General features: G+C 35.8%; 1 protein-coding gene across 1 annotated transcript in view; it reads left to right on the top strand.

The window, feature by feature from the left end:
• Positions 1-11,625: 11,625 nt before the first annotated feature.
• Positions 11,626-25,082, top strand: part of LOC131167326 (ABC transporter A family member 1) — a 163,840-nt gene continuing 150,383 nt past the window's right edge. The window contains exons 1-5 of the mRNA XM_058126095.1: positions 11,626-11,931; positions 12,738-12,817; positions 13,191-13,362; positions 14,977-15,059; positions 15,887-16,103. Coding sequence (XP_057982078.1) covers positions 11,845-11,931; positions 12,738-12,817; positions 13,191-13,362; positions 14,977-15,059; positions 15,887-16,103 — 639 coding nt within the window. The 5' untranslated portion in view covers positions 11,626-11,844. The remainder of the gene's footprint in view (positions 11,932-12,737; positions 12,818-13,190; positions 13,363-14,976; positions 15,060-15,886; positions 16,104-25,082) is intronic.

Genomic DNA, 25,082 nt, shown 5'->3' with positions numbered 1-25,082 from the left:
TACTCGATAAGCCCTTAGGGGAAGAACTAATCTCGTACTCACACAGTTCATCCAAAGTTTTACCAACGAAGGCTCCCTAGAATAGGAAAATCTACCCGCCCATACAAGTAGTTTCCTTCTACCCTAGTACGTTATGCAACCTACTGCTACACTTGATACTAATTAGGGCACTCGCCTTTCTCATCAAACCCTTGGGCGAAGAGTTTGCCCCGCCCAAACATAACATGTTCTACAAGCATAAATAATGATACTACCATAATACATTATTTTATCTATCATTATTCTGTAATTCTCATCTGTTCATGTTCTCAGCTTTGACATTTCATAACATTTCACTTTACGTGACTCTATCTCATTTCACATCGTTCACATTTCACATTTCATTCAAATTTTCATTTCATTTCATAATATACCGAGCATCTTTCAGCTATTTTTGTTTTAGTCCCAGCATTTTCAGCTGTTTTTGTGTTAGTCCACATAGAAATGCACTAGTCTGCTACCCAGCATCTTTCAGCTGTTTTTGTCTTAGTTACAACATCTTTTAACTGTTTTTGTATTAGTCCCAGCATCTTTCAGTTGTTTCTGTGTTAGTCCCAGCATCTTTCAACTGTTTTTGTATTAGTCCTAGCATCTTTCAACTGTTTTTGTTTCCATGGTTGCATTAATACTCACATGCAGCACATTTCATATATCATTTTCATACTCAATTCATTTCCTGTATATCCTCCATCTCATACATATAACATAATTCCACATAGAATTCTATTTTACTCATGCCACACTATTTAGCAGTAAAATTCATATATATACATATATATCCTGTAAAATAAGCCAACCTACTTTTAACATTTATATACCGAAAATATACCTTTCCTTTTTTTACATAGTTATCCTGAAAATATCATCCATTTACATCAGTTCATTTTCACATATACGTATCTAAATAAACAGCTCTAGACTCAGAAAACGTAATTTAAACGGTTGACATTTTAAACCCATTCAAAAACATATACACGTATATTCATAACATATTTCAATTTCTAATTAATTCATAAAAATCTAATTTAATATATATTCCCCCTTACCTTCTTTCTTGAACTACGCCAACAGGAACCCCCAAAAGATGCTTGTGATGCTCACTCGAACTATGAATCAAAAACCCTAGTTTAATCAAATAAACCCCAAATAATCTATTATTTCTACATTTTCTTAACCTATAAATCTTAAATAAACCTTTATAACCCCAAAACTAAAAATCTTAAACCTTACCTCAACTTAGGAGTGTTTCTCGAAAAGCCCAATTTAGAAAACTGCTCCGCTAGATGTATAAAGAATCTTCTCTAGAACACCGTAGCGGTCTCTAATCATCGATTCGGGTTGAATCCAGGCTGAAAAGTTAGAGAAAAGGCAGAGAAAAAGGTCTAGAGAGAGAAAAAATGGAGAAAAGAAGATTTCTTCTCGAAGAAGCTTCCCTAGCTCCTTTTATACTCGAATTTGCCACGTGGCCTCGTCGACGAGTAGACAGGATTCGTCTACGAGTCATAGAAGGAACTTCGTCGACGAGGATATTCATTCATTGACGAGTCTTAAAATATGAAATTTGCTTATTTGGGATCTTATCGTCGACGATGAATTGAACTTCGTTGATGATCTTTAGTAGAACACTCGTCGACAAGGATATGAAACTCGTCAACGAGGTCTGTTGTTCCCTTCTTTCAAAATTTTTCCCTTTTCCTTGTATTCCTTATTTATCTATTCCATTTATCATTATCCTAATTATTTAGCCATTAAAATTTTTTGGGTCGTTACATTCTCCCCTCCTTTAGAAAATTTCATCCTCGAAATTTCGCCAATATTTCATTTTCACATTTCCACAATTGTTAACTTAGTATATATCCCATACAGTTCAGTATACATTACCTAATACTTTTGCATCATCTATAATATAATTATTATATAAACTTCTCAATCATCCATAACTGAATTAAATTATAATTTTCTTAATCATAAACTCATACCTGTTCTCTTGGCATTCTCTGACTCAGGCTGAATCAATGAGTAAACTCGTGGTGGACCACCTCTGCCAAGTGGTATTGGCTGTTTTTCTCAATCCTGATTCGGTACGGGTACAACAGGTAACGTTTCCCAACAATTCTTCTTAATATGCCTTGGTTTATAGCACCTGAAACAATTAAGAGTTCGAAACCAGCATTCACCCCTATGCCTCTTATTACATGTCTGGCATAGGGGTAAGACTTACTATACTGATAACCGGGATAACCCTGATCTCTTGTCTCCTGCCTAGAACCCATAGCATCTTTCCCTTTCTTCCCTGAACCCTGACTGACCTCAGCTTGAAAACTGGATGGTGCAGGCCTCTTCTTCTGCTCTATAGGCTCTGTACTGCCCTGAATGCTTGTTTCCAGCATCGAAGCCTTATCAACCAAGTTTAAGAAATTATAGACCTGGAATCCCACCACCAACTCGTAAATTCTCCATCCCAGGCCTTTTTTAAACTTTTTGGCCTTCCTTACTTCGTTCAGGATCAGAAATGGTGCGAAGCGTGATAGCTCCACAAATTTCGTTGCATACTCCCCAATGGTCATATTCCCATCGGTCAAGTTAGTAAACTCTTCAATCTTTTCCTCTCTGATAGATAAAGGAAAATACCTATCAAGAAACAACTCTTTGAATCGCTTCCAAGTCAGCGCTATCTTTACTAGCCTCTGCTTCTCTAATAGTTTCACAGAAAGCCACCAGCGTTTCGCGTCTCCATTCATTTTAAACATGACATAACGAACCTTTTCCGCGTCCGTGTAGTCGAGTACAACCATGATCTCCTCTATCTCCTGTACCCAATTCTCTGCAGCCACTGAATCAAGTCCTCCTACGAAAGCTAGAGGATTCATTCTCATGAACTCCTTGATGCTGCAGCCCTGACTTGCAGGTGGACAGTTCTGCTCTGTCGGATCCTTCCTCATTTATGCTCTGACCTACCGGGCCATACCCCACACCATTGCAGAGGTATCAATGTCTTCTTCACTGGAAGTCTCTGAATCATCCCTCCTTCAGCCTCTACATCCTCATCCCTAGGATCCATCCTGAAAATAGGACATAAGGAATTGATAATTCCATATCATAACCCCAAAAAACACATTTATATAATTTAAATCCAATATACATCCAAGTTCTCTATACAAAGACTAGTCTCACAGCTCAGAAACGAAATCATCTAACGTTTACCGTGACTTTTTTGAGGCCGTCAACTGCTTCAGAAAAATCACTGGAAATCGTCGACGTATTTCCGCCTTTAAACTACAAAACAAAATCCTATACTTTCCAACACCCAACCTAACCTATCCATCTAGTATCCTTATCCTAACTGATTCCTATACTCTGGTATAAATCATCCCTAGGTTTGCAGAATCTCAAAACCTAAAGCTCTGACATTTCCATAACCATGCGATGTGAATCTCATCACACTTCCAGCTGGACATTTGCTCTGATATCAAACTGTAACGCCTCGACCCTCTAAGTGGGCCCGAAGTGCTACTAATTCATTCATTTACCTGCTAACCGACATTCTAATATCATTTATGCAGTGGAAAATATAAATATAATCTTCCGACAATATAACACCAGAGTTTTCTACTACTATCTATATACCAAACTCAACTTTTCATCCACTTGTACTCGCATATTTACATATCTCCAACAATCAGTATTCACAATTATCCATCTATTAAAAGACTTCAAACATAAAACATAAATCATAAAATATTTATATCCCAAAAATATCATCAAAATTATACCTTTTCTTTCTATAACTTAAAAATTCTGTGATAACCTCGAGCTCTCTAAGCTCGATCTCGTGGAGATCCTAAAAAAGATAAATTTGTATTCGGGTGAGACACATCTCAGTAAGGGAAGAAACAATATATTAAATTAGCGCGTGGCCAGCATGAGATTATAATTAACATAATATTCAACATTTACAGATCTTTAACATAAAATCTGAAATCATTTTCTTAACCTAATAAATCACATACAAGATATTTTACCCACGAGAAAAAAAACCCTAAGGATAGGGGTGATTACCCACCTATACAAGTAGCACCCCTCTGCTCTGATACTTTATGTAACAAGCCGAATAATAATGGGATTTAAATAATAAGAGGAGGGGAAATGGAAACGATAACAGAGGAAGGAAGTTGACTTCGTCGATGAACACGAATTCATTTTGGAAGGAAAAACCAAAAAGGAATCATCAGGGCTTCGTCGACGAATACAGGGGATTCGTCAATGAGGGCTTAAGAAAATTCGTCGATGATATTGAAGGATTTGTCGACGAATTACGTGGCTCGTCGACGTATCGAATTCTATAAATAGAAAAATTTAGATTTTTAACTTCATTATTAAGCAACCTTCGCCCTCTCTCTCTCCTCTTCGGTTCTCTCTCTCTCTCTCTCTCTCTCTCATCAATTTTGGGCCGGATTCACATCGGTTCAACATTTCGAAGTCACCACGACGCTCCTGGGGAAGTTCTCTCCAAATCTTCCGGAGCGGATCGTTGGTGAAAGCAAATTGGAAATCATCCCTGAGTTGAGGTAAGACTTTTTAAACCAAATTTGCTCTTACGACGGTTATAGGCAATGATGTACACGTAGAAATACTGAAGTTTAATACATGAAGTTTTCAGTTTTAGAGTATTGATTAGGAAACCCTACGGGTGTGAGATTAGAGTTTATAGGGGCTTTTCTTAGTAGCCAAGTAAGGGAATAAACTAAAGCAGTTACTTTTCACGTAAATTACTATTATTTATGAGTAAATTGATTTCCTAAAAATATGTATGATATTAGCATATTATGGAATTAATGCACCTTTGGGAAAAATATTGTTATTATGTTGGAATGAGTATATACGTATGAGATGCCAGAAATCATGATTTTCAAATGTAATGAATAGTTTTAATACAACAAATGTGTGGCATGAATATTATTTTACGTGAAGAAATATTTTGATATGATAATGATGTAAAAGCAGTATGATCTGAGAGGTTATGAAGGTATACAGTACATTATGATTCTTATAAATGCATGATAAAATGATTATTTTCAGAATGACGTATTTATGTATGATATCGGCGCAAGGCCGTAATCGTGGCAAATGAGCTACTATATATCATAAAATCTGTTTTCATATAAACATGAATAACTGAATATGAAAGTACCGTACAAATAATAAAATACACCACCCCTTTTCCCTATTACTTAACATAACAGTATTATGGTTATAATTCAAAGTACTTCTAGTGTACATAAGTATGGTCCCTATTTCTGTAAATCCGTATGTAAGTAATAGTAACTGAAACTGTTCCCTGTGGCTATCTATGAGTCATGACATGCCCCCTCATGATAAGGTTGTGCGGCCCGTAGGTTGGATTTATCCTGGCTGGCCAACCAAGAATAAATCATTGAACTCCGTCAGTTGACCTACCCACCTCAACCCATATCTGGATGGGGAGCCTAACCTCTTCAAGGGCCTAGGTGGTCGACCTTACCACGTATTATCTGAATAGGTGGTTGCACTAATAAAGTAACATAATATCTGTAACAACGGTACCATGCTCTGCAGCTGTAAATCCAACAGGGTCTGATATTATATAATACTTTTCTATACATATCTATTTGATTTACCATGATTCTGAAGTAATCGTAATAACCATGATGCTGCATAAACTGTACTGTAATTCATATATCGTAATACTGAGAACTGAATAATCATAACATAGAAATTGCATAATCATAATACTGGTATTCATGTAATCATGGTATTGAGATCTGTATAATCATGGTACTAAAATCCAAAAAATCATGGTACTGAAATTTGCATAATCATAATACTGAAATTCATAAAATCATGAAACTAAATTTGTAAAAACATATCCCCGTACCATATTCATATTCACAAGCCACGCCATACTAAATACATAATTTTCATAATTAAATAAACTATGTAATATTTTAAGAAATACCTAGTATAGCATATTTCCCTTACCTGACTACTGGAAAGGCCCTATGATAAACTGGCCTAACATCCGTAGGGCCTTCTACACAACACCCTGAAACCAACATATGCCAGAACATAATATCGGTATTTCTCCGCTTACATTATTTCCTATAACTGCCATAAGGTCAAAAAGGGACTAAAAGGCCTTACCCTGAATTTGGGATGAAATCCAACTCTATTTTTCTCACGATCTGCTCCGGCAGATTTGTAGAGAACTCCGCCAGGAGTGTCATGGTAGTTTCGGATCGTCGATCCAGCGACTGGAGGGGTTGGAATCTAAGAGAGAAGGGAGAGGAAGACGTAGAGAGAGAGAGAGAGAGAGAGAGAGAGAGAGGAGAGAGAAAGCTTGGTGAAAATGAATAAAAATCCGATTTTTATCTATTTATAGGGCCAGATTCGTCGACGAGACATGTCACTTCATCGATGAATCTTTCAGTAAATTCATCAACGAAGCCTTGTATTCGTCGACGAAATTCAGAGCAGCCCGAACCGTCTCTCGGTATTTTCTCGTCAACGAAGCCCTGTATTCGTCGACGAAATTCTTTAAACCTAAGTCTACAGCCTCGTTCTATTTCTAGTTCTATTTCTCTCCCTCTTATTATTACTAAAATGCTATTATTCTTCGGGTCACTACACTATCTCTCAGAAATGAGATCGGAAAGAGTGAGTGAGTAAGAACTTACTCAAAAATTATTTCTGTACCACTAATTCTTTCACTCACTAATCCTTCTCTTCCTTTGAAAATTTGTGTGAAAAATGAAGGTTGTGAGCTTCCTATTTATAGGAAAATTTTGGGAAAGAAATGGAATTTGTAAAAGTGTGAGAAGAGGGGTGAAATTATAATTTTTTAAAATTAAAGAATGAGCAAAGGATGTGCTAGGTATGAGTTGAGTTTGGGATGTGGATGGAGGCCATGTGGGAGTGTTTGTCACCACTTCCATTTAATTAATTTTTAATTAATTACTTACTAAATTAATTAATTAATTTTTTAATTATTATTTTTTAAATCATTATTATTATTATTATTATTATTTTTAAGCCATGTTTTAGTTTTTTTTTTTTAAGGATTAAATTCGAATTTCGAAAACTCATATGGGCCCCACCTGGTCTTGTGGGCCCCACACAACTTCGAGACCTAAGTGGGTTCTACGTAACTCCAATAGTCCTCACACAGTTTTATTAAGCCGACACGGCTTCGAGACTCATGTGGGTCCCACACAGTCTTGTGGGTCCCGCATATGATACCTATATTATTATTATTTTATCATATATTTCTATAAATTATATCAGTCAAAACATTATTTTATGTATACAAACAGTGTCTACCCTGTTTTATCCTATGAAATTTCATTTTGACCAGGCTGACTTCCAGGGAGCGACTGAGCCGCAATGGTCTCTGAGCACTCGCTTAGACAAGATCTTTCTTAGGTATCAAACATGGAATCAAGGATCCTAACAGAGAAACACTTTTGTTTTGATACGAACTAAATGACCATTATTATAATTCTACATATTTTTTTTTCTTGGGTTATTACATGTTCACTGTTGGCAAAACAACAGTTAGTTGGATGTCACAGATATAAAAGATTCTTGTCCTATCCACTATAGAAGTTGAGTATGTAGCAGTGACAAAAGCTAGTAAAGAGATGATTTAGCTTTAAGGTTTGTTGACAGAGCTCGAAATTAAACAGGAGAGAAATGTTTTGTATAGCGACAGTCAGAGTGCGATACATTTGGTAAATAACTCTGCATTTCATTTGAATTACGTTATCATTTCGTCAGATCTCTGTTAGAGGATGAAGTGTTGACACTGGAAAAAATCCAATGTATCAAGAATTCGACAGATATGTTGAAAAAGGTGGTGACTACAGAGAAACTAAAGTTGTGCTCAACTTCAGTTGGTTTTCATACTTGAAGACATATTTGAGCACATCATTTATCTATATACTGGTTAAGATGGTATCTCGGTCTCAAAGTCGGAGATTGTTAAGCAAATATGGAAACATGGATTAAATGGAAATGGAAAATTTAATGGTCTTGATGATGATGAGTTGCAGATGAGAATGAGAGTCGCGAATGAGCCAACTTTCATGCGCTCGAATGATAATACCGTGTGCCAAATTCATCCCATTAAATCACAATTAATCCTTTTCTTTTACTATCATCCTATGTATCTATACAATGAGAGCATCTGTGTGTGAATATGCAAGTAAGTGAACGTGAGCAAGAGAGTGTGAGAGTATTGTGGTGAAGGTGAAAGAGAGAAATGTGTGAAGAGAATTGAGTTGAGTGGTGTCTCATCCTCTTTTTTTTTCTCCTAGGTTATAGTAAATTTGGTGTGTTCCGTGGACGTAGGTCATATTAGACCGAACCACGTAAATCTAGTGTTCTTATTTTTGCATATTTATTTTGCTTGTATGTGATTGTTGTTCCTAAATTCCTAATAGTAGGTTGATATAACGAATAGATAAAATAGGTCTACATGAAATTAAGAGAAGTAAAGAGAGTGAATAATGAGATAAAGATATGAAACCTAGAGCAAGTCTTATATAAGTAACGTGGAGGAGTAAGATCAAGCCTATTCAGATTTCACCATAAACATTACACTTATAGTTGCAAGAATAAGTTAAAATAACATGAAACAGGAAAATAAAAACTATAACCATCCAAAAACTACTATCATAAATTTGTTTTAAAGGTTATAAAAATCTATCCAATTATTTTGAAGCATCATCAACAAAGTATAGTAAAGTAAATAATATTTCTATTTGCAAGGCGAGTTATCAGCCAGACGGAGTGTAACACTTTGAGTCGATGAAAATTTGAAACGAATAACACATCTCTTGCCCCAAGTTTAGGAAAAATGTATCGCCTAGATTGCCGACATGTTTGACTCAAATTTTTTTTTTCAAATATTGGCTGATGGAAAGAATGAAAGAAGTAAAAATTGATAAAAAGTCAACAATCAACGATTGCCTATTTTAGTTAGGATTATCTATTAATTATGGGATAATTTAATAGTATACTCTATGTAAGGTTAAGGGATTAGGGAATTTATTGTAACTCCAAAGTTTAATAAGATAATATATTTATATGATGAACTCATCCTTATAAAAGATCCAATTCAACATATTGATAAGCGTAGCGTAACATATGTAGTGACTCTTTATCTTTTTCTCCATCTGTATCTTCACCTTGTTTTCTTCTCTTTTTAATCTATTCGTTATTTATCTCATTCTTCCCTCCTCTTGTCAATTCAATTTCTTTTTTTTTTTCTATATTTTTTATGATTTTTATGACTTTATAACTCTCCATTTCTTATCAGATATTTTTTTATAAAATAAAGTATTTATCAAAAAAAAAAAAACCTTTAACGTCCGTTTGGACTAAGAATTTCCCTTAAGTAAGGAAAAGAAAAGGAAAATAAAGAGGAAACTTATTTCCTATTATATTTTCTTTCTACATTAAATTATATTAAAAATGAAAGTTTGTCTTTATATAATTAAAATTTAAGAAAAATTAAATATTAACGATGTGTAAAATCAAAATTTTTGTTCATAAATTTAGTATATATTTTTATTTAATTTCTTATTTTTCCGAATAACCAAACATGAAAACGTAAATTTTTTCATATTTTCATTTCCTTTCATTTCCCAAATATTTCTCGAGTTCCAAACGAGGCATTAATAAACAGTGAAACAATGAGCCTACTTCACAAATTTAGTAATTTACCATTCTCCAATATCGGTCTCTTTTATTTTAAAAGATACTTAGTTTTTCATCAAATAAAGATTTATATCTTGCTTGCTCACTTACTTATTTAATCATTGACAATTCTTTATTAGTGAACTTATGTCCTATTTGAAAACATGAATTTCCAATCTTAAATTTAAATTAATTATAAAAAATTTAATATAATTTTATATTAAATATTATCTAAATTTAATACAAATTTAAATTTAAACACTCTTTAAACAAGGATTAATTGAATCATAGTAACGTGGACCGATTAATATGAAGTTCACAGCAGAGTATACGCCTGCTTGGCTTCGTCCAAACCGGCGGGTCAAATTTTTGGTCAAATTTAGGTTGCCAGGTGGCCTCGCGCTTCCCTTGTTATCACCCTATGAGTTTACTTTTCTCCCCTACATGCATGCATGCATGTGTTCAATGTACATATTTTCCAATGGCTAGCTTCTGTTTTTGTTGCACACTCACCCCAACAACAATTATATTTTCCTCCCTCATTCATTTCAACAAGCGGTGGGCCCGCCATGTGTAGTAGGTTCATGCACAATTTTAAGAAAAAATCAAATGAAAGGACAAATAAATATTCATAAATGTATATATATTTTGACATATTAACATCAAAGAAAAGTCAATGGTCTCACCGTCTTTATGATTTCAATAGAATTATTCGAATGGATAATAATGCCATTTGAATTGAAGAATGCTCCAAATTTTTTTCAAAAAATAATAAATAGAACATTTGAAGGGATGTCACAAGTTTGTGGCCTTCAAAATTGGTGTGCACCTTCATATGGGCAGGACGACACTCTCTTATGCAACATTTATTAGCATTAGCTTAATAGGTGGATAGAATGAGAGATGACATTCCCAATTTATGATTTGACTTATCAGTTTTCTTGCTTTAATAATATAATTTGCTAAGCTTTATTCTTCAAAATTTTGGAGAAGTTTTCATCAATAGCTACCAAAGTTTTATGATCTGCGAAAATAACACAATCTAAAATAGTCATTGCTTCTAAAAGTTAGATTCTCCATAAAATTTGAACAATTTTATAAAGCTTTTTGTATTTATGAAAATCATTCCAATTAGGTATTTTTTTTATGAACTCTAAGATTGCTCTCTCTTTCCAATCCTCTGGAAAAATGTTCTAAAGTGTATATATGTTTATACTCATTTAAAACTTTTTTCATATTTAATTATATTTAGATTTTCATTTGAGTCTGACTAATTCACGAGGTGTGATTATTGAGTTCCAAATAATAGATATTGCATATTAAACTATAATACTTTAAACTTAGTTTTTATTTTTAAAATTATTTTAAATTTAGTTAAATTTAAGATTTAAAATATACACACTTGACAGTAATAAAAATAATTTGTAAGATAAAGATGGACTAAAAAGGTCTGTTCTTAATTTGTTATAGAGTGGAGAATGACCGGGTTTTAGAATGTTGGTTGAAGAATTAGAATACTCAGGCGAAATGGGGCCCGAAACGGGACCACAGACCGACCCTTACAGTTAATAAGCTCCGGAATTCGCCCGATTTTGTCGCATCACAGCCCATCTCTTCTCATTTCTCGCGATATATGCCGATATTCGGAGATTCCGGCACGATACATTTGCCCACGATGAATGAAATCGAGGTGAAGCCGAGCTCGCCTGACGTGAGGGGCGGTGAGTGTCAGACAGTTGCATATCGACATATAGTTTCTTCAAATTTTAAAATTTTTATTTTAATTAATAATAACAGAAAACAAACTAATATGAACTTTTTTTTTTCCCCATTTCCTCATTGGTCGGTGGAAAAGCTCTCGCCACCAACCTCCCAAACGCCGGTGCCTTCCTCTGCCACGTCACCCTCCTTTGGACCATTGTCTTCCCCCTTTCTTCATCCCCCCGCTTTCTACTTTTCGTCGTGTCTCTCTCTCTGTTTCTGGCGTCTTCCCGCACTCTCTCTGAGACGCCGTTTCCGGTGCTCCGGTGAATGATTTAGGGTTCGGGTAGAGCTGAGAAGGAGAAGAAGATGGGGACTTCATGGCGGCAGTTGAAGGCGATGCTCCGGAAGAACTGGCTTCTGAAAATTCGTCATCCTTTCGTTACTTCTGCCGAGGTATGTCATTAAGCTTGCTTGAATTTTTGTTTTTTTGACTTGCGAATTGCCTTTGAAAAACATCGACCTCTAATTTTATGATGATCTCTCTATATAATTGTTTGTTTCTCGGAATTTGTGTTTCGGCTTATTTGTACTCGAGTTTGGTTGCATTCTTCGACTGATTTCTGTTTTTTCCCTTCGGTTTGATGCATCATTTGCATGCGTAGGCATTATTGTGATTGTTTGATCTTCTTTGATCGTCTGTCGTCTGGTATTGATTTAATTTGTTCCCGTTGTTTTTGTTGCCGCTGCTGTTGCTGTCTAGTTTTCACCCCTCTTTGTGATTTTGTACGACAACTATTCATCTTCATATTGAGTTTGTGATTTTTGTATAGATTTTTCTATAATTGAGTATTTTGAAGTTTGGTTTACTGTCAAATGTCAAGCTTATCACATTCTATCACTTGCAAGCTTGCCTCATTGTCTCTCTCTCTCAGCTGTGTTATTGGAGCTCATTTAATTTCGTGTTTATGTGTTTGGAGCCATAAGTATGCGTGTTTTTGTAATTATGGTTCATGTATGATCGTATTGAATTGTATATATAGGTGTGAAATGTACACTCGCTCATTTGTATGGAGGATGTTTGGGGAGTGATAATATATATATATATTTTTTAAAAAGTTGAATGGTGAACTCCAATCATTCTTTTAACGTATTTTAGGTTTACATTGAACGGTGGACATTCTGGGAGATGTACCAAAAATTGAAGTTATTCTCCTCATTTATTTTATTTTTAATAATCTTTTTGAATTTTTATTCTGCAGATTTTTCTTCCTACAGTTGTAATGCTGATGTTAATTGGCGTACATACCAGAGTTGATACAAGAATCCATCCAGCCCAACCGTATGTTACATCATTAGCTTCTTATGTTTTTGTGTTTTCCTTCTGATTTTCTAAAAACTGAGGAAAAAAAAAGAGAAATATTTAGGCTGAATCTCATTTGTCAATGTTATGATAATCTCACCTCAACTTGGTCAACTTGGTGAGCTGGCCACTGCAAATTTGAGTTTTTCATTTTCTAAACCCACAAATATTGAAAACCCTAAGATTCTGAGTTTTATTTTATTTTATTTTATATTTTTTTTTCAGAATCCTAAATAGATTAGCTAGAAAAAAGGAAAGAGAAACTTACTGGTTTTATTACGTTGTGAATCGGCTTATAGCTATCGTGGCATTGCTGAAGTGAACTTTTAATGTTTATATGATTATTGTCCAGGTACATTCGGAAAGGAATGTTTGTGGAAGTGGGAAAAGGTGATGCATCCCCTAGTTTCAACCAAGTTTTGGATCTGTTGTTTGCAAAGGGAGAATATTTGGCCTTTGCACCAGATACAAAAGAGACAAGGACGATGATTAACTTAATCTCAACGAAATATCCTCTTCTGAAGGTATGTGCTGTTTATTTCTATTGTATATTTAGTGGGTGTAACTTGGTTCAATTGTAAGGGTCCAATAATTCAAATCATGGAAATGGCCTCTTGGAAATGTGGAGGTAAGGTTGCACACATTATTGTCCTACTTTTATGTGGTAAGATCATAGCAGAGCCTTGTGTACAAGGTTTTATGTTTGTTATTTTTTTTCAAAAAAAATATTTTTGTTATACATTTTTTTTTTATTGATGGTCAGTTTGAAGATTTTTAAAGTGCTTTTGTGATTAAAATTTTTTCTTTAATTTTTTGTTGTTATTGAGTGTTTAAATCTAAGTTACTCACATTGAGTGATCTCATTCATGTCTTCTCTCTATTTCAGTTTTTCAATTTTTCATTTTGTGTCTTCTTTAGTTTTTTCTTAGGAGGATACATTGCTCTCCTCTCTGTACATCCTTCTTTTCTCAATAAATTTTCTTTTCTATTCAGAAAAAATACCCTTGCAATTTTGCATTTTGGCTCAAAGGCTGGAAAAAAATTCAGCTGAATTTCTTTGATGTTGTCTGGATAACTCCAGAAAAATTCATTTGGTTTGTTGGAAAAGTTGCTGTGGAGGTTTGTCCATTGCATGTTGTCATACAGACTACTTTTAGAGAAGTATAGCTGCCTGGGATACCATGTACTTGGTACTTCTTTTCCCTTATTTTGAAGAGCGCCGTGGTCTCATTTTGTATTATTTTTTATTCTTTCTATTTATATAGTCTCTTTTCTATGAGAGAGAGAGAGAAGCAATGGATTTTTGAAGGGTGCTGAGATGTCTGTTCCAAGAGAAACGGAAATCCCTCGAAAAATGATTCCCATCTTATAGCAATGAAGCAGAAGCTGCTCCCTCAAACGAGAAATGACAAGAGAATCGCCAAATAACCCACCCATGTCTTCCCAGAAATGAATGTGAAGCTCATTTGCCCACCCGAAATTTGGTATATGTAATAAAACATGAGTAACTATGAGTGAAATTGAAAGATCAAATGTTCGATCTTGCCATTTTTAACTTCACAGTCCCATGTTGATTTTGACACAGTTAGCTTTTGGATAATGCCTAGAATATACATTCATGCCTCCCAATTCTGTTTATTTAATGCTAGGTAGTGACTACTTTGATATACTTTCAGGACATATCACTTCATGATATTCTCACTTAAACAATTATATTTTTTTGATCAATAAAGAGAAATTTATATTAGCAGGGCATCAAGAGGATGCCATCCCGTGGTACAAAACATCAACCACTGTAGAGTGTCAGGGTGTGTTATTATCATGTCCTTTATCATCAACACATAAGTTTTTAGCAATTATTTCTCACAACCACGAGGGTGTTGTCTTAAAAAAATTATGAGATAGAATGAATTCTATATTTCGCATTGGCCAATATAGGATAGGGATTGGTGGCATATTTAGAAATGTCTTTGGTCCTTGCTGTATATATTCTATCTGTTGCATATATGGGTGAAGGTCATGTTCTTCCTCTACTGTATCTCTTCAATCAGATACATATGAAATAGCAGACTTGACTTTGTGTCCTTCACTCTTTCATTCCAGGGTATGTTAGTAATTCAAATTTCTATATTTTACAGCTGGTTAGCAGAGTTTACAAAGATGAAATAGAGCTTGAAACTTACATACGTTCAGATATGTATGCTGCCTATAATCAAATCAAGTAAGTAATAAATTTCTTTGTGTTTTGAATTGTTGTGCTGTGGTAGTCCTTGATTGAAAACAGAGTTGTTGTTAGGGGCCTCTATGTTGATATGGTCATGGGGAAATCAGCTTGTACAATGTGCATAAAAATATTAACTTTGTTTACTTTAATGCCTTGTTGTACTGATTTTAACTGTTGTGAACTTCCTTTGACTAATCATCAGTACTGCAGGTCTTTCTGGTCAGTGAAATGGAGAGAATGATGTCAATCAGTTGCTTTTTGACATTCTTGCGATTCATGTTCAAACTATTCTCTCCAATCCACTTGTTCCAAGTAGGGACACAAACAAATCCATTACTTGTTTCTCTTTATTGTATTTCAAAGAAAACTGATAAGAAACAAAAACAATACCAAATAGACATGTTTGTACTACGATTCTTGTTGTAGGTAGCCTTCCCCATCACTATTTTTTGTTCTTTTATAATTTATATATTGTTTCCTCATTAACTGTTTGTGACATCATATTCTCATTGTGTCGCGCACTAGTGATTCAACAATTCCAGCCTTAAACTATTTAACTCTTTATGTGAATGTTCTAAGCTCTCATCTTGTACGATTTGCAGTTATCTGCTTATTAGCATGATGAATGCTTTACTCTTGTTTTTGGATTGAATTTTGTTCTTTCTTCTTCTTCTTCTTCTTCTTCCTTGTTTGCATTTTTGTTTTCTTCCTATCTCTCTTTGCATGGGTGGGTGTGTAGCAACATAATTTTTTAAATCTAATGAAGGATCACATTCTTGTAGATGGGATGACCTGTAAGTGCTTCTGCTTTTGTCTTTGTTTAGGAATTGTTCAAATCCCAAAATCAGAGGAGCTATTGTATTTCATGATCAAGGTCCTCAGTTATTTGATTATAGCATACGCCTCAACCACTCGTGGGCTTTCTCAGGATTTCCTGATGTGAAAACCATCATGGACACAAATGGTCCCTACCTCAATGATTTGGAATTGGGTGTTCAAAATGTGCCAATTCTGCAGTACAGCTTCAGTGGGTTTTTTACTGTATGATCTCTTTCCCCCGTTCACTCTCTCTCTCTCTCTCTTGTGTGTATAAAGTATGTGTTTTGGCATTTATACTTAACTGCGTGAAGAATTTTACAGGCAAAGCTTGTTGGTCATGGTTTACAGCATTGCAATGTATTTGATTTTTCTCAATTATTTGATTGCCGTGATCTTGGAAGTTAACATATATGCAGATTTAATTTTTATGAGCAATATGCATGTGACTGTGTGGAGTTAAAAAGAAAAATTGAGTGTTAAATAGTGTTGGGTCATGCTCATGGGTTTGAAAGAGGTTTGGTGGAAGGGATTAGGGTGGATCATGAGGAGTTGCCCACTTCACACCTTTTTGTTCGCAAATGATACAATTCTCTTTGTTATACTCCTTTCTTCCTTTAATGCGATTCTTTGTTTATATTAAAAAAAAATTGTGTGGGTACTTCTGTTTAAGCCTTGATGGGTCTTTTTACAAGTTGTGAGGAGAGGAGTGTCCAAGCTCTCTTGTTGTAATTTGTTACATCCATAATGAATTGATTCTTGTTGAAATGCTAGTAGATGTAGGCCTAAGTGCTGAACCATGTAAATTCTTGTATCTTGTGACTTGTGATTGTACATGTCTTCTCATTTCCTTCAATTTCATGACCTTGTGCTTTTTTCAACCAGGTGTGGGTCATCTTGGAGCCCAACATATATATTACAGCTTTTTATGGGAGTGTGATTCTTTGCAAATATTTCTCAGGCTAGTGCCTGCTCAATGTGTGGGAAATTTGGTTAAAAAAATGTATATAATACAGTAATATTCTTAATGATGAGGGAATAACATCCTTGTAAATGGGATAATGTTGAGATTATTTTTTTTATGATAATAAAAGAAAAATTCATTTATAGAATAAGAATATACATCTAGGAGAATAAGACGTCCTTAACAAAGTCAGGAAAATTCAGATAAAAAACACAAAGGAACAATCTATAGACTAAAGAACAAAAGAGAAAAAAAATCATCACAAACTAACAATCCAACGCATAACGCCAATTGTGCTGAATGTCAGAAAAGCTCACCCTCTCAAAATTTCCTTGTGCCACACACCAAAGAAGCCAAATAATGTATCTTTTCCCAAACCAGCACCTGAGCCGACCTCTTCACTAGAAAAATGTGCGCATTATGCTCCATCCACAACCCCCAAGAAACTGCAAAAAAGCACATTTCCTTTTTCCTGCGAAATCCAGCAAACGTCACTGCCAAAAAATCCTCCACTGTCTCAGAGCTCACCCAACATTTGCTTAAAATACCAAATAGCTTATTCCAAGCATTGCAAGCATAGTCACGATGAATGAACAAATGCAGTGATGATTTTTAACAATTAAAGCAGAGAACACATATGTCTGGAGATATAGCCTTTGCAGGTCTCCTAAACTGCAACAAGTTATTGGTATTAATTCTATCAAGAGCAACCAACTAGATAAAAGCCTTAATTTTAAAGGGGACTTTGGCCTTCCAAATGGAACTATAGAGCGAAAATAAAAAATTTGACTTATTCAAAAAATCACAAAAAGATTTGCACGAATAAACCCCTGAAGGATCCAAAGACCAAGACTGCCTATGCTCTTCTAAAGGAAAATGACAGTTATTCAATAATACTAGCAAAGAGGATAGTTCTCTCTTGTCCTTATCATTTAGCGATTTGCAGAAGTGGAAATCCCAAGAAGGCAAAGGACCACCTGAATCAACAACAAAAGAAGAATGCCTTGAGCTTAGGCGAAAAAGGAGTGGAAAAGAGGTGGACAAAACTACATTCCCCAACCAAGGATCTTTCCAAAACTGGATGTTACTACCCCTACCCACGAGGATTCTAATATGGGGAATGAAGAAGGGATAACTTTGAGAGATAGCTTTCCATGGACTCTCCAAAGAACGTCTAAATCTCAAATTAGTATCTCACCCATTCTCGTCTAATCCATACTTACTTTTAACAACCAAATGCCACATAAAGGAATTCTCTAGCGGAAGCTGCCAAAGCCATTTAGTCAAAAGGGCTATGTTTTTTGACATCAGATTTCCATTACCCAAACCACCCTCTTGTTTAGACCTACGCACCTCAAAAAAAAAAAAGCAGCCCTAATCAGGTGGGTAATTCCATCCAAGGTTATTCCCTCATCATTAAGAATATTATTGTATTACAATTTTGCTAAGCGTTCAATTGTTTATATACTTCCCACACATTGTGCAAGCACTAGCCTGAGAAATATTTGCGAACAATCACACTCCTACACAAAGATGTAATGTATTTGTTAGGCTCCAAGACAACCCACCTTTAATTGAAAAAAGCACAAGGTAATGAAATTGAAAGAAATGAGAAGATGTGCAACTTGGATGGTGATGGGCACCCACTCTTGGCCTACTTCTTCATCTACCACTAATGTGGCAAGAAATATCTGCTCACCCCTTATCAACCCTTTCTTGGGTTGCATGGCTGAGAGAATCTTTTTGTCGTCCCCTTTCTTAGCAAAAGCTTACACTATGCAATCTTTTTGTCATCCCCTTTCTTAGCAAAAGCTTACACTATGCAAGGGCTATCTCCTATCAAATAGAGGGAACCAACAAACGACATCGGTATTGCCTTAGTCTCACTATGGAATTCCATTCCAGGTATCACATGGAAATCTTCAATCGGCATGGCTGTGAAATTCACATGTCTAGCTCACTGACTAAGCTTCACAGTCACTTTGCTACTCATAGAGTAGGGTAAGCTATGGAGTTAACCGCTTCTATGCGTCCCGAGTCTTTCTCCAAGTTCAAGTTGAGTCTCTTCACTTTTGCTTGTTAGACCAATTCATGGATAGTCCTGATATCCCCCGTAGCACGAATGCTCTTCCCATTGATCTGTAAATCCTCAAACATTAACCCGTTGTGTAACTTATGGTATTTTCGCTTGCCTCTCCAACGCATTAACCACATTTTGCATCCGTCGTTAGAGTTTCCTAGCCCTCATCATCTCCTTGTACCTGAAATCTTGCAAGGCATTGAATGATGACTTGTGACGGAAATCAGCAACTTTGTGAGAGCCTCGACATAAGAAGCATGCTAGCTTACCCTTACCATTGAATGTGTTGAAAGACTGAGATGATGAAGCTTCCTTTGAAGTTAATGCCTTGGTGTTAACCCCCTAACCTTTGGGTTTGCCTTTCTTGAAAAACTTTCCATTGTTTCCACCCATGCCACTCTCTTTGGACGTTATGGAACTCTCTCCAGCTAGTTAGTCAAGCATTTTGTGGAAGCTTAAGCGATAGGCAAATCTTGAACTCTTTGTCAATGAATTTCTTCCCTTGCCCATGGTTTCAACCCTTCTAGGGAATAAAATAACTTGTCCTTCTCTGACATGTCTTGAATATCCAACATCAAAGTAGAGAAATATTTCACATAGTCCTTGATTGGACTAGTGCGCTTAAGGTCTCGTAGTTTTGCCAAGTATTGTACACTCTTAGGAAAGAATTGTGCCTTAAGCTTTCTCTTCAAGTCTACCCAACAATCAATTACATACCGCCCATTTTGTATCTCATCGAACTTGGTATGCTGAACACAACTTTGCATCCCCACTAAAGTCAAAACAAGTGTTTTGAAACATTTGAAAAGAACGAAACATACTATTGAAGATGTGACCAATTCTTGTCAAATGCTTTAGTATAGATGAATATTTGTATATGTATGCTTGGGCAGGTGGTGGGATTTCTTTTTATTTTTCTTTTTTAGTTTTTAAAGGGAGAATTCATTGAAAGGGCACCAAGGGAGTGCCATCATAATGGAAACACAGAAAAAAGAGAGAAAATAGAAAAGATGGATCAACAATGTCACAATGTCACATTGTATCCGAGAATAAAAAATTAAATGTGTGTCTAGCATAGTTTTTAGAATCTTACAATTCACGATTCTATTCATACTATGCATATCAATTCCACACCAAATTGATTCGAATCTTGATATTGAATCTACAAACAACTAAACCATTGCTGAATCTACTGATTCACATCATCAATCTAATAAATTGTTCTAGATCCATCTATTCACGCAATTCTAGATATATCATATCCTGACAGACCCGACTAGTTTAAAACCGCAAAAACTATAATTCTTTTTTTTATTGCTTTTATTTTTATATGATTATCTTCCAATCTTTATCTATGCCAATTTTATATTAAAAAAAGGAGAAAATAGAAATTTAGGCCTTCTGTTGCCTTCACAAAACCATTCTTCACTTTTGGAGGAGTATAGTGTTATGCTATTAAGAAGAAGGGAAGAACACTATTCCTATGGTGGTACTCATATTTCATTGTGTTGTAATTTGTTAAGATTAAAAAAAATTGGTTTTTTTTAGTAGTTTGTTAAATTATTATCATCTTTTAAGTTAGTTATTTTTTTTTAATTTGAAAAATAATATGCTTAAAATATTTTTTTTAAATTATTGATAAACACCAAAAGCTCAATTTTTTAATTATTTTTTCTTGATTCCTTCCCTTAAACAGCATAAAGTTAGTTTTTTGATTAATATTTCTTGATTTATTCTCTTACTATGAAATATGTTTTTTTTTTTTTTTTTTTTCATTGTCAAAATTTAAATGTATTTTATCATTTTGCTTCTTGTTCATTTATCGATATATGCATGTCATTTTGTATTGATTTTGGAATTCGTACCAAATCTTATGATTCAATTCAATTTGATTCTCAATTTCAAAAATTGGAATTTCAATCCACAATTCGAATCTTGATTTGACAACTATGGTGTTCAATATGTACTGCCCACTAAACCAGTTTGAAATAGTAAGCCATCAACCCTTGAGGATTGTGGGAGATGTAGTTGTTCCTCATAAGCTCTAGCATTTCTCTCTCTCTACGCAATGTAGAAGATAGTGAGTGGGATCAAAGACAAGGTTTTTTCCCTTTCTCTATTCGTAAGAATACCCTTACAAGCCCAGATTTCTTTACCTACAGATTCAGCAGTGTTCCAGTGCCGTTGAAGTTAATGGACTTTCTTTTGTTGAAGTTAAGTAAGTTTATTGATTAGTATCATGCGAAGAAAAGGGCCCTAATAATGTAATATTGATATCAGTAGAATGTCAATTTAAATTCTTTTCTGTGTAACTCTTGGCGTTGGCTAATTTTGGATTAGGTGGAGAATGAACTTTTGGCTTGGAGGGGTTTAGAGGAAGAACAAGGAGTTTTGGGGTGCCATCCTCCTGGCTTTGTGGTGGATAGTTTGGAAATAAGGAAATTCTAGCCTCTTGAGCTTTGAGGGGTAGATACCAATATGGAGAAGATAAAAGGGAGGTGGTTCTTTTTGTTACATTCTGTTGACTGGAGCTTTTTTGTTTGGATAATCTCTTTTATAAATTTTGTTGATAGTTTTTTCTCGTCGTGTCATTTTTTTTAATACTTTGTATACATCTTGTGTACATGGGTGGCTCCCAGTTAGGTGATTTTTTTATTAGAAATTTTAGTTCTAGATCCGAAAACGAATTTCTTTCTTGTTGCTGGGTCGATGGAACCCAAATGGACCATTATTTGAAAATGGTTCAATACAGCAAAATGGAAAAAGAAGTACATGCATGGTTGGTGATTTATAATTACTGATTGTCTACATCTGATGATCTAAGGTATCATCAGACTTGAAATGTAAATGGTAATGCTTGCTTGTTTGGCTAACTGTTAGCCCATTAGGTGTTATGCCTAAAAGGATTCCTGCTTAATTTCAGTAGTCTTAGTTTATTTGTGTTTGCTAGTTACAGCCTCCTTTATTCAAAAGATACTCAAAGGCCTTACAAATTCCTAGTACAATGCTATTTTTTATTTTTTTTGATAAGTAAATGAAACTTTATTCAAGAGGCATCAAGGGGATGGCATGCTAGCCCGTTGTACACTAAATCAAGGACCCTGAAGGGTGTCACACAAATCAAAGATTACATCATTAGTAACAGTCCTACTGTGCCAGCTATTGTCCGCAGTATACCAGTGTTCTTTGCTGGTTTGGATTGTTGAGGTTGAATTTACGAACACTCTCCAATTCCTCTCTTTCCAAATGCAGTAGAAAATTTCTAGGGGAATGAGGGACATAGCCTTTCTCTTCTTCTTTGTGGACCAAATTCATTTCCAGGCCCCGAGTTCCCCTCCCACAGAATCAGTGATAACCCACTTTGTCTGATCAGAGTCAGTGCCATGTTCTAGAGGTTTCTTGTCCAAAAGAGCCCCTGATATGAAGTTTGAAGGGGTTGACTGACACGGGCATATTTGTCACATTCCAAGTTGTAGATGGCTGGAAATAAGACACGAAGAGCTTCTTGATTGCATCACAAGTCATGCCAAAAATAAATGTGGTCCCCCCTACCCACTTGAAACCTGATATGGGAAGCAAAATCATTCCAGCCTTTCCAGATGAAATTACAAACTCCTACACCGTGTGGTCCTTTATTAGCCTGGGAGATCCAATCATTATGTTCAAGCCCATATTTCACTGCAATGATTTCTGCCAAAGGTGGCTTTCTCAATCATGAATCTCCATAACATTTCCCTAAAAGGGCTTTGTTGAAAATGTGGAGGGATTTCAAACCCAAGCCTCTTAAATGAAAAGGTTTGTTTCATCATGCCCCATTTGACAATGTGAAAATTGAATTCCGCCCCGAAACTCCCTCGAAGAACCTCCTTTGAATTCCTTCAAGTCTCTTGGCAACTGATATTGGAAGGGGAAGGAGAGACATGAAGTAGACGGAGATTTGTCAAGGTGCTTTTGATGAGACTGAGTCTGCCAAATTTTGATAAGCAATTCCTCTTCCATCCAGCCAACCTTTTTTCCAAAATTTTCAATGATCGGATCCCACACTCTTTTGTCTTTGGATTTGGTGCTGAGAGGTAGCCCTAGGGAAAGTACCCCATTTTGCAGCCTAGAAGACCAGCAAGGAGAGCCCCATCTACATTTTCTCCAATTGGAATGATTTTACTCTTTCCAAGGTTAACTTTCAAACCTGAAACCGCTTCAAACCCTGCCAACTCTAGTGCCTTTGAGCAGCCCTTCTCCTGTAATTTTACCAACATGAAGCTCAATACCTCTGTCACCACGATGAACAAAAAGGGGAATAGGGGGTCCCCTTATCTCAGACTTCTGTAGAAGCAGAAGAAATCAGTGGGCCGCCCATTGATTAACATAGAGAAGCTTGGTGTGTTGATGCAATGAGCAATCCAACTACACCAATGGTCGCCAAAACCCATTTTCCTTAAAGTAAAGAGAAGGAAGTTCTAGTTGACTTGATCAAAAGCTTTCTCCAGATTAAGTTTGCACACCACCCCATTTCTCTCTTTCCTCCAGTAAGTATCCACTACCTTGTTAGCTATTAGGGCTGCATCCATGATTTGTCTTCCCACCACAAAGGTGTGTTTATATACTTCCACAGTGGTTTTTTTGAGGCCCTATAGCAAGGACTTTAGCAAGGATTTTATAGATACTTGACCCAAACTGAGAAACACTTCGTGGAAGAATTTTCTTCATTCATTTGAATAATACACAAAACGTTACCTATATACATCAACCCTAGCAGCAAAAAAGGAAAATTAACTAGGTTATATCAGATCGTAGGATTTATGGGATATTCTAACAGAATAGGAAACTAACCAAATCAGCCTAATTCTAGGAATACAGGCTGTTACAAAATTTCCTAAAATAGCTAACTATACAGGTATAGAATACAAGTCATTGAACACGTTTCCCAACACTCTCTCTCAAGCTGGCGAATAGGTATTTTCCATTCCCAGCTTGGATACAATACTCTGAAACACTGAACTACTTAACTTCTTGGTAAGTACATCAGCAAGTTGGCCATGTGGAGACACATAAGGTGTACAAATCAATCCATTCTCCAACTTTTTATTGATGAAGTGTCTATCAATTTCAATGTTCTTTGTTCGATCATGCTGTACTGGATTGTGAGCTATGCTGATTGCGGACTTATTATCACAATAGTCTCATCGGGCCATCCCACTTAATCTTCATGTCTTCTAAGATAATCTTCAACCAAAGTAGTTCACATACACCTTGAGCCTTTGCTTGAAATTCTGCCTCCGCACTAGACCGAGCCACCACATTTTGTTTCTTACTCCTCCACCTCACAATATTTCTGCCAAGAAAGGTGCAATATCCAGAGGTCGATCTCCTGTCAACAATTGACCCAGCATAATCGGCATCCATGTATGCCTCAAGAACTAAGTTTCCGTTCCTTTTAAACAGAATACCTTTTCTTGGTGTCCCTTTGAGGTATTGTAACACTCGGTGAGCTGCCTGCAGATGGACTTCCTTCGGGCTATGCATATATTGACTAATCACACTCACTGCATAAGCTATATTTGGTCGTGTGTGAGACAGATAAATGAGTCTTCCTAACAGGCGTTGGTACGTTTCTCTATCTACTGCAGCAACCTCCTTTGCCTTTCCAAGTCTTAAGGTTAGGATCTATTGGAGTACTTGCTGGTTTGCACGCCGTCTTGCTGGTTTCTTTGAGGAGATCCATAACATACTTCTTCTGAGATATAAAAATGCCCTGTCTAGAGTGAGCCACCTCGATCCCAAGAAAATATTTCAGCCCCACTAATGCCTTGATCTCAAACTCCTTAGCCAAACACTGACTCAAAATCTGTCGCTCCTTATCGTCATCCCCTGTCACTATTATATCATCGACATATACCAAGAGGGTTGTGACTCCCCCAAAAGGTGAGTGTTTAATGAACAATGTATGATCCCCTTGGCTCTGTCTATATCCCATGGCCATCATAACTCTTGCAAACTTTCCAAACCATGCCTGCGGCGATTGTTTAAGACTGTACAAGGCTTTCTTTAGCTTGCACACAGTATGAGCAGCCAAATTATTCCCATGACCTGGCGGGACTTCCATATAAATTTCTTCCTCTAGCTCTCCATTCAAAAATGCATTCTTGACATCAAACTGCTG

This window comes from Malania oleifera, chromosome 11 (assembly GCF_029873635.1).
Source record: "Malania oleifera isolate guangnan ecotype guangnan chromosome 11, ASM2987363v1, whole genome shotgun sequence".
NCBI classification, from domain to species: domain Eukaryota; kingdom Viridiplantae; phylum Streptophyta; class Magnoliopsida; order Santalales; family Ximeniaceae; genus Malania; species Malania oleifera.
This window is presented reverse-complemented; position numbering and strand designations above follow the sequence as displayed.